This window comes from Podarcis vaucheri (genome assembly GCF_965113315.1).
Source record: "Podarcis vaucheri genome assembly, chromosome: 3".
Lineage (NCBI taxonomy): Eukaryota > Metazoa > Chordata > Lepidosauria > Squamata > Lacertidae > Podarcis > Podarcis vaucheri.
In genome coordinates, this window is record NC_138761.1 from 16748488 (window position 1) to 16762727 (window position 14240).

At 41.8% G+C, this 14240-nt stretch overlaps 1 protein-coding gene across 2 annotated transcripts in view; it reads left to right on the forward strand.

Annotated features, from left to right (window-relative positions):
• Window positions 1-179: 179 nt before the first annotated feature.
• FBXO11 (F-box protein 11) overlaps window positions 180-14240 on the forward strand; it is a 76738-nt gene continuing 62677 nt past the window's right edge. Inside the window, exon 1 of one of the 2 annotated variants that reach the window (XM_082217445.1) lies at window positions 180-713. In XM_082217445.1, the coding sequence (XP_082073571.1) occupies window positions 485-713 (229 nt within the window). In that variant the 5' untranslated portion in view covers window positions 180-484. The remainder of the gene's footprint in view (window positions 714-14240) is intronic. The other variant, XM_082217444.1, reaches the window with a different exon arrangement.

A 14240-nucleotide genomic window follows, 5' to 3' on the forward strand; every position in this document is an offset into this window, starting at 1 on the left:
CAGTGTCAATGGCTCCTCCTGCCACGGAGCGGCGACGGGCTTAAGCCGAAGCCGGGCCAGGGGGAGCTGTGGGCGACTCCCTCGAGAGAGAGAGAGACGGGGGGGGGCACGAAAGCGGCGATATTTGAGGCTGGGGGAAGGGGGAGGGAGGGGAAAGCGCGCGCTCGTGAGGGGAACGAGGAGAAGGAGGAGAAGGGGGGGTCACCAGCGGCACGAGCATCTCCCCCCCCGCAACCTCGTTAACCGCCGCCGGCGGAGGAGCGACCTGAGCGGCGATTGAGGAGAAGCAAGGAGGAGGCTCCTTCTTTTCCACCGAGAGAGAGCGAGCTCTCAGTCGGGCCGGTTCCCCTCAGCCGGCGGGGGGGCTCCCTCGTCCCTTCCTTTCCTCTCCCCCCTCCTACCCCCTCTCCTCCCCCCCCTACCCACCCCGAGTACCGGAGCCCGGAGGAGCGACCCCCTCTCCTCCCCCCGCCCGAGCCGGCAAATGAACTCGGTCCGAGCCGCCAACAGGAGACCCAGGCGAGTGTCCAGGCCGCGCCCGGTGCAGCAGCCGCCGCCGCCGCCTCCGCCGCCGCCTCCTCCCGCTCAGCCGCCTCAGCAGCAGCAGCAGCAGCCACTGCAACTGCCGCCGCCGCCGCCGCCACCGCCGGAGAGGAACAACAACGCCGCCGCCGCTGCTGCCGCAGCCGCCGCCGTCGCCGCTGGGGAAAGGGGTAAGAGGCCGGGGGTGGGTACGGTGGGGGGGGCAGCGGGTGTGTGGGGAGGGGAACTGGGTGGGGGGGTCCCCCCTCATATAACTGCGAGGCAACGCTGTTTCCCCCACCCTTCCCTCTCCTTTCAAGGCGTACAGGCCGCGCTTTGTTTGGCTCGGGCCCTATTGGGGGTTTGTGGGTGGGCTGGGTGCCTTTTAAAAAAATAAGCTCGTTGTGGGTTCCTCTCAGGTAGGGAAGGGGGGGTCCGAGAGCATAGCGCCCCCTTTCGGTTCCCCTCTGAGAGAGGGGGGAGAGAAGAGAGGCCCAGGATCTCTCTCTTTTTTGGCCACAGGGTGGGGAGACCACTTCCCTTCCACCCCCCCCCTACCCCCGTGTCCGGGACACGGCGTGTATCCCAGTAACTTGTGTTGACACCTTTCCTTTTATTCTCTCCGTCCCCTCCCAACTCTTCCTCTCAGCCCCCACCCCCTGCTTGCCTCCCTCCCTCTTTCCCCCTCTTTTCTCTCCCTCTTTTTGTAATGGTGTCTCATGGAGACAAGAACTGCTCTTTCTCCCCCCCCCCTCTCCTCTTCCTCTCCCTCCCTCCCTCCCTCCCTCGCCCTGCCCCAGTGTTTTTGCTGCGCAGTTTGCATTCAGTGTGGCTTTGGTTACCCGGGGCCCGGAGGAAAAAAGAGAGATCGGGAGGGTTTGTGTGTGTGCGGAGGGGGTGTTGTTCGGTGGGGTAGCACAGCACCGAGGAGAGGAATCGCAGACCGTTTTCTGTCCGGGTAGATCATCGGCCATTTATTTATCTGCCTCCTGTCTCCTCCACCCGCCCCCCTCCGCCTGTTTCAGCCCGTCGTTCTCTCCCCTCCACCACCGCCACCCAGTTCACCCACCGCCCTAAATAAAAACCCACAAATATTTGCTCCTGGTGTCAGGCTGCTGCGGCTGGCAGCCAAGGAGCCTTCTCCTTTTCTCGCGCGTGCGAAGGTTTCGCTTCCCTGCCTGTGCGTGCTGGTCCTGGGCCTAGTGTAAAAATGTTGTCAGATTGGAGGTAGTCAGGGAAGCACCATTGTCTGAAAGAACTGGGAATGTAATCGTGGTAGGGAATCCTCCTCCTCTTCTTCCTCTTATTCCTCTCCCCCCTCCCCCCCCGTTTTCTTTCCTTCCTTCTTCCGTAATGGAGGCTTTAAACGTTCATCGTGCAAATAAATAAAAACAGGGTCTTGGGGGTTTCTATTACTGGGCGGCCCGCGGCGGGGAGGGTGATCGCTCGCTCAGCTGCATAACTGTTGCCATATTAATTGGCTGGGGTTCTCTCCCTGTGTTGGTGTGCTGTCGTCGCAGGGTTATTTTCTAAAGGAGAAGAACAGGGGTGGGATCGAAGGAGACATTTTGCATTTATTATCTGGTGGGTTGGATTTTTTTATTTTTATGCGCCGGTGTCGCACCTATCGCATGATAAAAGGAGAATGACCTGTGGTACGGTGGTTAAGACGTTTAACAAAAACACCCATAGCCGTTGTTGTCTTTTGTTTGAGAGTGTGGGGATAATACGTTAGAGGGGGAAATGTTGTAGTCTTAAGAACTGCATTGTAACTCAAGAGTTTTTGTTTTTTTAAAAAGATAAAACGGGCTTCCATTAACTCATTAAACAAAGGGACAGTAACCTGCTGAAACGCTTTTAATTCTTTCTTTCCTCCATGGCTTTCCTCCCCCCACCCAATTGGTCAACACAAGAATGTTGCCCAAACCACATAGCTGTGTATTTTCAGAGGATGTGATGTCCTATGCCCAATTATGGCTTTTGTGTAAACCATTAAAAATCTTTCTCACATCACTTACATAATTACTGATCATGCTTTTTTTAAAAAAGGAGTTCACTTCCTCCTTTTGTATGTACTGTATTGTACATTTTTGCCCTCTTGTGTTACATGTGCATGGAGGTTTTTAAATTACGAGCTTATGTGCTGACAATTTCTACATAGTTGAGCAAGGTTTTGTGACAGATGAGGAAAATGTAAAGGGAAGATTGCTGTTGAATACTTCTATTAATTACTGAACTGGAAGTTTTATTTTAACTATTTATTTTATTTATTTAAAAATATTTCTAGGCAGCTTTGGGGGCAGTGTCCATCAGAAGTGGCTTATAAATGTAAAACGTGAAAAGAAAATAACATAAATGTTCTCAGTGTTAACCACCAGACCAGGCTTAATTATTCTGCTAGTACTAATTTCTTACCTCTGGATATCATTCATTTTAATACAAAATTTTACGATTGAGATGTTTGTGCATAATATAAATATTCACTTGACAACTAAGAAGACATATAGTTAATCTCAGCAGGAGATGTTCTGCAGCCAAATAAATGATAAGCCCTTTCGTGTTTACATACTAAATATAAGAATTATTAGGGTGGCTGACAGATTTTTGGGCCTGAAAATTTCCACCAGTTCTTTACTCATGTGAAACACCAAGGAAAGTATATTTATGAAGGTGTGCTTGAATTTTTTTACTCAGATTTTTAAAGGTCAGTGGTAATATCTTTCCTCAATGTGATCTTAATAAATTGACCATTTAAAAAATATATATTCATCTGTTCTTCCTTAATTTTGGATCTCTTCTGGGTGTTCTAAGATTCAAGTATCTTTTAAATTGGGATAATAAGCCTGATTATTCAGAAGTAAATGGCACTAAGAGAAGAGTATTAATTCTGAGTGTTTAAGACTGAAGACCCAAAGTCATTGGCCTTCCATGGTCACAAAGGCAGGTCAATCAAGCAAACAAGACTTTAAGGTACCAAGGGTATATCTGCTCTTTGCAATATGTATCTATTTTGTATTTAGAAGAAACCTTATAAAACAATTGAGAAAATAAGTCCCTTCATATGTAAGATACTAGGAATTACTTTAGAAAGATAAACAGAAGTACAGTAGAGACCTATTAGATGAGGCAATAATAGCACTCTAGGTTTAAAAATGTGACTTCTAGGGATAAGTCATATGATAACAAATTTAGACTTGTTTAAGATCTGTATACTTTTTGCATGCTTGATTTGAATGTTCAAATTGTAATGTGTATTTCTTCAATAAGAGCACTACTTCCAAGCATCTCTGTGATGAGATGTGCTTATACATGCACTGTTCATTGTAGAAATGCCAGTGGTTTGTGCACATGGTGAACAAATTCGTGTAAGCATGCAATCAGAGCAGACAAGAAAAGTCTACAAGTATTGGGAAAAATGCAGTTGTGTGAATCAATCCTCAGTACTGTACAAAACAGGAAGTGAATCGTGCAGTACTGAATTTATATCTATCTGTGCTATTCACTTCAGCTGAGTTATTTTCAAATTAGTTTTATGATATTTCTAAAAAGGTTCTGGCTTTCCAGTTGGAGTGCTACAATGTTTTACTACAAGATGAACTTCTTTTTTGAGGGAGGGCAAAATTTAGGAGCCAATTTGGAAGAGAAACTCACTGCTTAGTGCAGTAACCCAGGTGTTAGTCACCAGACCCAGTTATTTAGGCATCAGTATTGTCTGTATTGAGGGACGCGGGTGGCGCTGTGGGCTAAAGCCTCAGCGCCTAGGGCTTGCCGATCGAAAGGTCGGCGGTTCGAATCCCCGCGGCGGGGTGCGCTCCCGCTGCTCGGTCCCAGCGCCTGCCCACCTAGCAGTTCGAAAGCACCCCCGGGGACAAGTAGATAAATAGGTACCGCTTACCAGCGGGAAGGTAAACGGCGTTCCGTGTGCGGCTCTGGCTCGCCAGAGCAGCGTTGTCACGCTGGCCACGTGACCCGGAAGTGTCTGCGGACAGCGCTGGCCCCCGGCCAATAGATGTGAGATGGGCGCACAAACCCCAGAGTCTGTCAAGACTGGCCCCGTTCGGGCAGGGGTACCTTTACCTTTACCTTTATTGTCTGTATATTTGTATCCTGACTATGGTGCTTTCTAGTGCTATCATAGAAATATGGCTCTTAGACTTAATGCTAAATGTTTTATCTCTTGGAAATATGTTCAAGTTAATATACAGTGATACCTCGGGTTACATACTCTGCTAACCCAGAAATAGTACTTCAGGTTAAGAACTTTGCTTCAGGATGAGAACAGAAATTGTGCAGGCGCGCGAAGCACCTAAAGTGGTGCTTCAGGTTAAGAACAGTTTCAGGTTAAGAACGGACCTCCGGAACGAATTAAGTACTTAACCTGAGGTACCACTGTACATAGTTTTGTCTCCTGTAGTATATTGTAGAATTCCATTTTAGGGATTTATAGTAAAAGCATTACCATGACAATAATTTAAATTTGCAAATGATACCTGCTGAACCCCAGTCTATGTATTCTACCTAATTCAGACCTAGTTGTGACTTCAGCAGTTTTTATATATAACTTGTTACAAAAGAATGTAATAACATTGCAAGCAATGCAGTGGGGATAGATGGATGCACATTCTGTTGGGGACTTTTGTGTTCATAGTTCCTGATCCAGCAAGCAATATACATTCAGGATCTTGCTTCCACACATGGATCCGTTCAGCTGAATTAGGGTGATATTGGGAATAGAATATGGATTGATTTTTAAATTAGTCCTTTTAACATTGATTTAAAAACAGTTGTGTGATCTGACTTCTCTGGTTAATTTCTTAAAATTGATTCTTATGTAATTATACCATCAAGCATGTTATTTACAATGAGTATAGACTTCAAGAATTGCTTTTGGACGACTAAGCAAATTATCTAGTAAAAAACACAAACTATTTGTATGAATAGTATGTCTCAATATAACAGTAACTTGCTAATTGTCTTTAGTTTTGTAAGGATATGTGGGTTAGTCTGGCCTGATGCACCTTGTTCACTGTTGCTTCTACTATATAGTTGAGTTCATGTGGACTAGTTTGTAAATAGTGCAGATATATGGTGGACTTTCCTGAAGGTCAGAAATATTCATCCTTACCTTTCATATGTGTTACATTTACCACACATCAGACGTGAATCCAGAGTTAATTAATGAGAAGGCATGTGCTGAATACTGGCATCAACAATGTATTTGAAGTTGAAGTCTACTTAAGACTGTGTGCCAGATTGCTAGATACACCTTCTCCACTATGCATGGTTAATGCTGCTTGTTTATGGCAGGGTAGTTTACTAATCATATTAGTTAGTGCTGTCTCCTTTATAATAGAATCATAGAACTGTAGAGTTGGAAGGGACCGCGAGGGTCATCTTGTCCAACCCCCTGCAATGCAGGAATATTTTGCCCAGCGTGGGACTTGAACCCACAACCTTGAGACTGAGTTTCATGCTGTACCAACCGAGCTATCCCAACAGCAATAATCTGTTTAGGTGAAGACATGCTTCCACATACTGTAGAAAAGGTGACCATCTTGTGCTATACATGTGGACTTGATCCAGTGGCTAGAACCAGATGTGTGTTCAGTGCCGCTATTATGATCCAGCTACAGGAGACCACACACAGCACTCGTTTGTATGCAAGTGTGCAAGAATCCAGATTCCCAGTAGCCACTGGCATGTAAAGCTTGTGTCTTCTGTTCCAGTCACTGCAGGGGAGGTAAAGGCAAATTCTGTTTGGTTTCCAAACTTTACCAGAAAACCTCACAATCTCCTGCAAACAGTGTTTCCAAGAACTAAGCATAGAAATCTGCTTCTGTATCTGTATTGCCCATGCTAAATTGGATAATCTCTCTTCATCCCACCAGATTTATTGACTACATGTTTCATTTTTAAAAAGGTGAAAAACACAATACTGGCACTTTTAAAATTATTATAGGCAGCAGGCCTTGTGCAGAACTAATCAACATGTGACTTAAAACTAAGGTGTATTTCATTCAACTTCCTAATGAATATACAGTAGTGTGTGTGTATAGGCTACTAACATGCATATATGTGTTACTTGTAAGATGTATGAATTAGTTCTTGGGAAAGCAAGATGTTAGGTATGTCATTCTATTGCTCATAATATAATACTGATTTTCATGTTTCTTTGGGAACATTTTTAAATTAAGAAAGCTTCATTAATGAAAGTTTGTATTCAAAGTATTGTAAATTCCTACATCCTTCCTACTTCATCTGCTCAATCCTGCCAAAGAGTTGAGCCTACGGAGATACTCCAGAATGATGTATGAGAGAACTGGCAGATACAGGAGGTCCACATTTGCACATAGGGAAATGTCTTCCACACATTCAAGAAACTCCATGGACTTAGTTCTAATTAAAGCATTTGTCAAGGGTCTAGATCCCATATCTATCCTGATAATTTTATATACCTGATCCTGAGTTGGAAATTTATGAGGCCGCTTTGCTGCTCACTGCTTGTTTTTTTGTGTGCCTATACAATGTGTGGCATGTGCTGGTTTGTAGATATTTTTGTCTCCTAGCACTGACCATTTTGTTTGATAGATTGACACTGTTCTGTGTGACATCATGGCATCTCATAAACTGGGATGACCTCTGTAAAGTAGCTGTGGTCATATCTGCTTAGTTTTAGCTACAGAAAAGCTGGAAAGTGGTGAGGTTTGCTGCCTGTGTCCTTGATGGTGAGAGACTACTTGCTTATTTTCGAAACAAATATTGACATTTTCTGTTTGATTTTATGAGGTATGTCTTTAATATATAACCCGGTGATACTGCTTGTACTCACATATCATTCTCAAAGATATGTAGGCAATCTGCATTTATGTATTTAAAAATATTTTTTTTCACTACACATTTAATTTTAAATATACAGTAGTTATGTTTTAAAGAGCACTTCCAACATGCCAGGTGGAACAATGAATAAACACAGTGACATAGAGCAAAAATGTGAACTGAGAGGATAAACTTTAATTCAGAACAGTTACAGGTTGGGGATGCTGTTTCTGCTGAAATGTCCTTATCAGCAGAACCAGGATTTTGTATATTACTTTTGAAAGGTAAAGCTGTCAATATAAGGGTGTTGGATTCCATTAGGTAGATATTTTTAAATGTATCTTTAATATTTTATAGTCTTTCAGCCTGTTTCCAATATTTGCTGAACTAGGAAATAGTGGTTGGTCTAAGCTAACTTAGTTTAGGATGTGGAATATTATATTGCGCTTATACAATGTTAAAATCATGGTATATTGGAGTTGCAGGAAGATACTATGATGACAGGTTTTGGGATTTATTGATGTCAGTTTTTCCTAGTACATGGTAATGTGCACTTGTAGCACTTGAACTAGCTTCTGTTAGTGTTGGGATGCAGTCTTCTACTCCAGTAGATTCCAGACACTTTGCCTCTTGGGAGTTCTCACCTGTTGACTATTATCATATTCTTGGGTGTACATTTAGTTCAGTTAGGTTACTGGTTAGGTCTGTGTACAAACTGCTCTTGAGTGTGTGCTCAGAAACACACTCATGCATTTACACATTGTAGAGAAAGATAGCAGCAGTATTAGGCAGTCTTTCGGGGAAGCTTTTATACCACTAGGGATCATCTTGTAGGTAGGGTCTCTGAAAAGTTTCTAAGGAACTCCAAGGTTTCCTGGAACATAATTTGAAAACTACTGTTCTGTTTAGTTGAAATTCTGGGCAAGTTTGTACCTTTATTAAAAAGAGAAAGAAGATGATAAAGTTAGAGCCGCAGTGTTTAGTTTCTTGACCAGCTTGATTGATTGAAAGGTTTCCAATTTGTTTTTAAAGGTGCCCTCACTTAGGAAGCAGATCTTTTTGAAAAGTTTTGTTTTTAAGAAACAAGTTTTTTGTCTATTTGTGTCTCAGTGAACAAGATGAGGTGTGGGTTTTAAAAGAAAACAGGGTTCTTGACTCTCACTCATGAATGAATCCAGTACTTCAAATTTGTGGCCAGTTAAGATTAGCTCTTGTGCAATGCTTTGAAAGTAATTATGCAGGTTTCATTTGTGTAGTAGTTCTTTATTTATTTTTACCAGCAGCTTATCAGATGTTTTGAGAATTCAGTCTTGTATAGAAAGTACAATACATTTTTATATATGCTGTAAGCTGCCCAGAGTGGCTGGGGGAACCCAGCCAGATCTGCAGAGTATAATTATAATTATTATTATTAGTCTAGGATTAGAGATTTCCATATGGAAAACAAGTGCATGTAGGCTTAATAGGAAAGAACCATTTTTAGAATTACCTTCGGAAGTAGGCTTGATGTTTCACCATCATATACATTTTGCTAGTTCTGTATATGTTAGACTTTGGCTGCAATACTAAATGTGCTTTGAACACAGTGGAATTTCTATATTATGCAACATTTTTGGCTGTGTTTTATTGAGCCCTGATTGTACCACCTGTGTAAGGTTCTACCTACAAAGATCTTGCAGAGGCTGAAATAGAACATGGTTTGGGAGGGACATTGGTAGAGGCAATGTTAGCAGTTATGGTCAAGACTTGGACGTCAACTTGAATTCACAATAATTTATCATACTGCATTTCTCTGCTTGTACGCACACATGTGTATACTCACACACAGACACAAAATGAGAATGAGAAAATTTGTGTGAGAGACAGACAGTTGCCCCCCTCAATACATCCCTTTGTATGCTTATGAAGAAAGTACCCCCATCCCCTGATGCAACTCTCTGCCTGAGTCTGCATCCTATGAACTGTTTCCATGGCAAGATGTCAGAGCAGGTCTACAAACATGGCAACCAAGCAGCAACAGAATTCACTGGGAACCACAGAGGGAACAAATGAACAAATAGAATACTAGCCCAGCATCAGTATAAAGGTGCTGTACTCAGGATGACAGACAGGTTGAGTAGGATTGTGCTGGAAAAGTAGATAATTTGCTGTAATAGGGAAGAACTGATGTGTTCTTTTTTCAGGCATAGGAGGTACCATATTTAAAAATGAATGCATTCTTTCTCCACAGGAGAATATCCTGGGGGGGGGGGGAATCAACAGGTTATAATATTGATATACAGTAGAATAAACATAAACTGGTCACATACAGCACTTCATTATAATAGTACTATAAAAACATAGTATAAAATGAAATGGTAGATGCATTTTGTATTATTAAAGCGTATTTTAATCATGCTGGTATAACAAATGATTTTAGCTCATTCAAATACAATAGTGATATCCTGTTGTAATGTTCTGCCTTCGTAACATACTTCCACTAGTGCAAATGCCCTGCTTGCAACAAACAATCTGCTTTAAATGGTTGGAGGAATCTAGAGCAGATTGGTGATACGGGGTTGTTGGTTTTTTTTGGGTTGGGATGGAAAGTCCTTCCCATCCTCTGATGTGATGTTCATTGTCTTCCAATGATCCATCCCTACAGTAATTACCGTATTTTTCGCTCTATAAGACGCACCAGACCACAAGACGCGCACCTAGTTTTTGGAGGAGGAAAACAAGAAAAAAAATATTCTGAATCTCAGAAGCCAGAACAGCAAGAGGGATCGCTGCGCAGTGAAAGCAGCAATCCCTCTTGCTGTTCTGGCTTCTGGGATAGCTGCGCAGCCTGCATTCGCTCCATAAGACGCACACACATTTCCCCTTACTTTTTAGGAGGGAAAAAGTGAGTTATAGAGCAAAAAATACGGTAACAATGAAGATCTTGGATCTTTATGATATTCAGAACTAGGTTATCATAAAGGAATGGTGAAAATCACCTCACCAAGCAGCAGATTTTGGTGCTGCAAAGGTCAGCAGATCCAACCTTGGGGCATAATTTAATAGGAAATTATCCTAAGCCCCATTCAAATTGTAGTTGCTCAAGGTAATTTCTTGGTGGCTTGCCTCTCACGCTACTGAGCAGGATGTGGCTGGTGTCATTTGGATTCCCTACTTTAAACACTGAAATATCTTGGACCAGTCATTGATAGAGAGTGATTTACTTCCAGTTGAGAAGGTAGGCACACCTACCCTGCTGGTAGAGGACCAATTTATATATTTTTTTGCACAGTTACAACAAGCCTCAGGTGTGTCTTCCACACTAGGCATGGGAACGTTAGTTTGAATTGGAAGTTATATGCATAAATTACTTTATACATAAGCCCTACTTAATAATGAATGAAGCAGTCTTATTTCTAATCTGTGTCACATTTATAAGTGTTCACCCATAAGTCTGTTGCATCTTGTTTCAGCAGTTGTGTGTGCAGGAAAAATTCTACTTCAGTAGGCATTTCTACACTTATTTTCTCTGAAGATATATGCCTTGCGTTGAAAACTGAGTCAGAACATTTGGGAAGTGTGAACGCCAATGTACTACAAAGTTCTGGACTACATAGTAGTCTTCAGAGGTACAGATTAGGTCAATTCATGCTGGAATTCACAAATATCAAATTCCTTAAGAATCTCTAGCCTATTTGACCTTTCTGTCCATTGTGGGGAAAACTTGGAGGACCATATGAGTATTGTGGTACCTTGGTTTAAGAACAGCTTAGTTTATGAACAACTTGGATTAAGAACGCTGCAAACTCGAAGTAGGTGTTTAGGTTTGTGAACTTTGCCTTGGAATAAGAATATGTTTTGCTTCCTGTTGAGTGTGTTCCATTTGTAAATTGAGTCTGCCACTGCTATGGGAAAGCACGCCTTGGTTTCAGAATGCTTTGGTTTAAGAACGGACTTCTGGAATGGATTAATTTCGTAAACCAAAGTACCACTGTAATGCCTACTCACATAGGGAGTTACATGCATAGACTCCAATTTAAGAAGTTTGTAAGTGCATTGGGGGAGTGTGCATGAGCCATGGGTGCAATATCACATGTACAGACTTGAATGCTGGAATGATAATGTGAAGCAGTGCATAAATTAAAGAAGCCAGCAACCTTCAGTGCTGTGTATTGTGTCAGAGCAGTGCTGTATGTTTCTTTTCGTAGATTTGGTTGATTTTACATTATCTTTTTAAGCTGTTATAGATGTTACTTGCAGCTGCTAAAAATATAGAGATAGAAGAAAGTAGTAATTGAGGCTTATAGCTATATAAATGTAATAATGCAGTTGATATATTTTCAAATTTAAAAATGCATGCTTTTGGTATTGAAAATACTTACTCTTCTGCTGCCTGTGACGCTTTGTTATAGCTCATGATTATAGTGAGTGGAATCATGACTTTGTTGGTCTGAGTAAAGCAGCCAAATTGTACTTAACAAATCAATACTGGGTTATAGGAATGTAACTATGAAACTACTGGTGCTATGCCAAGAGAGGCTTGGGAGGAGTTAGTAAATGTATGGCTTGAGATTTCTTGTATTACTGTTAATTGTTCTTAGCTATGTTGATTCAACATGTATTGCTTCCAAGGCAGCATAACATGAGGAACTGTGAACATGCTGTTATCCAAGCCAAAATGTGGCCTTGGAAACTTTAGTTACTGCAACAGAGACAAGCAAGGTAATCTAACAATGACAATTCTTGAGATCAATACCCCCTCCTTTTGTCACTGATTTATTGTAACCAATAGAATTGTAGCATACAGATGAATATTGAGAGAGTGGTGATGACTGGTTGAATTAAATCTGTCATAATTAGTGGCTCAGATGGGGCAAGACTGACTGTGGCCAATATAATCATAGCAATTAGATACTCTAGTCATTAATAGTAGTTGAGTTGCTTGTTCCTTTTGAGTATAGACTGTCGCACAAGTTTCAGCTAATTTCAGCTATTTAGAAACCTTTGCATGTTTAAGTTTACCAGACTGCATCAATATGGAAACTTGTTTAAAGTGCTTTGATTTTTATCAAGAAATTTAAAACTTAACAGGCTTGTCTTCTAACTGAGCATTTTCAACTCAAAGAATAGGGTTGGCAAAGTATTCTCCCACTCTGTTTACAAGTGGGAAGTGCTTGTATCAGAGGAGGGTGAGTTTCTAGGTTTCCTTTTCTACCTGTAACCTCTCACGTTGCCCTAAACGATGTTCTTGTAGGGAGAGGTTACCCTTCAAGAGCTACTTTCCAGGAGGACAGACTTTTTTGTCAACAGAGACCGGAAAAACTCAGTGCATATTTTGAATCTGTCATTCAGCCATATTAACTTAAGAAGAGCCCTGCTGGATCAGGCCAGTGGCCCATCTAATCCAGGATTCTGTTCTCACGGTAGACAACCAGGTGCCCGTGGGAAGCACATAAAGAGCCTTTCAACTCCAAATTTTGGAGAAAGGATGGGGATTGTTTAGCAGTTGCACAGTGAAGGTCCATTGGGCAGCAGCATCCAGGAGTGCATGTTCTCATAGTCTTTCATTCTGTTGTAGACTTATGCCTTTGAGCAATGTTTTATAGAGCAGCTTTGAACAGTTTTGTTGCCCTAATTTTGTATTGGATATAAATGTGTTAAACGTGAACAGATTTATGCTAAAGTAGAATTCATATTTTAGAGTTGGAAAAGTTTCATTATTTTCAGTATTGACATGTAAATTACTGAATAAATTGGACATCGTGGTTTTTAAAAGTCCATTTGAAATTCTGGTTTTCCTGTTTCCATCAGGAATAGGACTAGGCTTCCGCAGTCTTGGGCACTGATGGTATTGGGTTGCAGTGTCCCAGTCAGTCCTAGCCAATAGTTCTTGTAATGCAACAGCATCTGGGATCCTCTCAGAAAGCCCCCCCAGACTCTGATTTCTATGAAAGCACATTTTTGATGGCAATGTATCGCATCACTGAACTGTCTTTATTTTGGGGGAAGGGGTCTAATTGGATTGTTCTTGTATATTGATTATATTCTGAACTTGGAAGTCTGTTCTTCATATGCTTTTTAGAAACTTGCAGTTTTTCTGTGGCAGGCAAAAAATGATTGCATCGCAAATGACTTTAGTAATACTCCTGTGATGGTAGGGTTCCGTCTCAGAAGGACTGATTATGGGAGATGTTGCTGGAAACTGTCTTTTCACTGCCTACTGAGGCAAATGTGTTTCCCTAAAGCTCAGATTGTAAAAGAAGTAATGATTTTTGCATAGTTCTTTTCCTGGAGAACTGATTCGTCTAGATCTCTAATAATGGGCATTTGGTTCCATTACGTCCATGGAAATGTACTCTCCAGTTCATGGAAAAACACAAACTTCTATGCAGTTAAGTTTCAGCATTTGTGAATGGGCGTTGATGGATGACTTACGAAGGTATGAGCAACAAAAAGCAGAGAAGGTTGTCAATATACTTCCTTAAATAATTCTAGTGTGCTTAGTTATGAAGGAAGATTCTAGAGATTATGCTTAGTTAAAATGTTTTGCAGAATAACAATGCTTGACTTTTCAGAGTTAGGGCTGCTGTGTTCAGTGGGGTATACTGGGGAACCTGCATCCCTCCAGATGTTTTGAACTACTTCTCCCATAATCTTCTACCATTGGCAGTGCTGGCTGGGACTGATGGGGGTTGGAGTCCAACACATCTAGAGGGCACCATGTTGGCTGTGCCTGGGGAATACACAACAGTAAGCATGTTTCAGACTAAAGCCTCAGTGTATTAACCAAAGAGAGAGATGCCTTCTGCATAGCATATCTTTTTGGTCTCAAATGTTTATCTAGTTAATATATTTGTATCTCTGAACATGCAGTTGGAATTGTGGCAGTGCCTGGCTGCAGGGATTGATAGGTTGTACAGGAT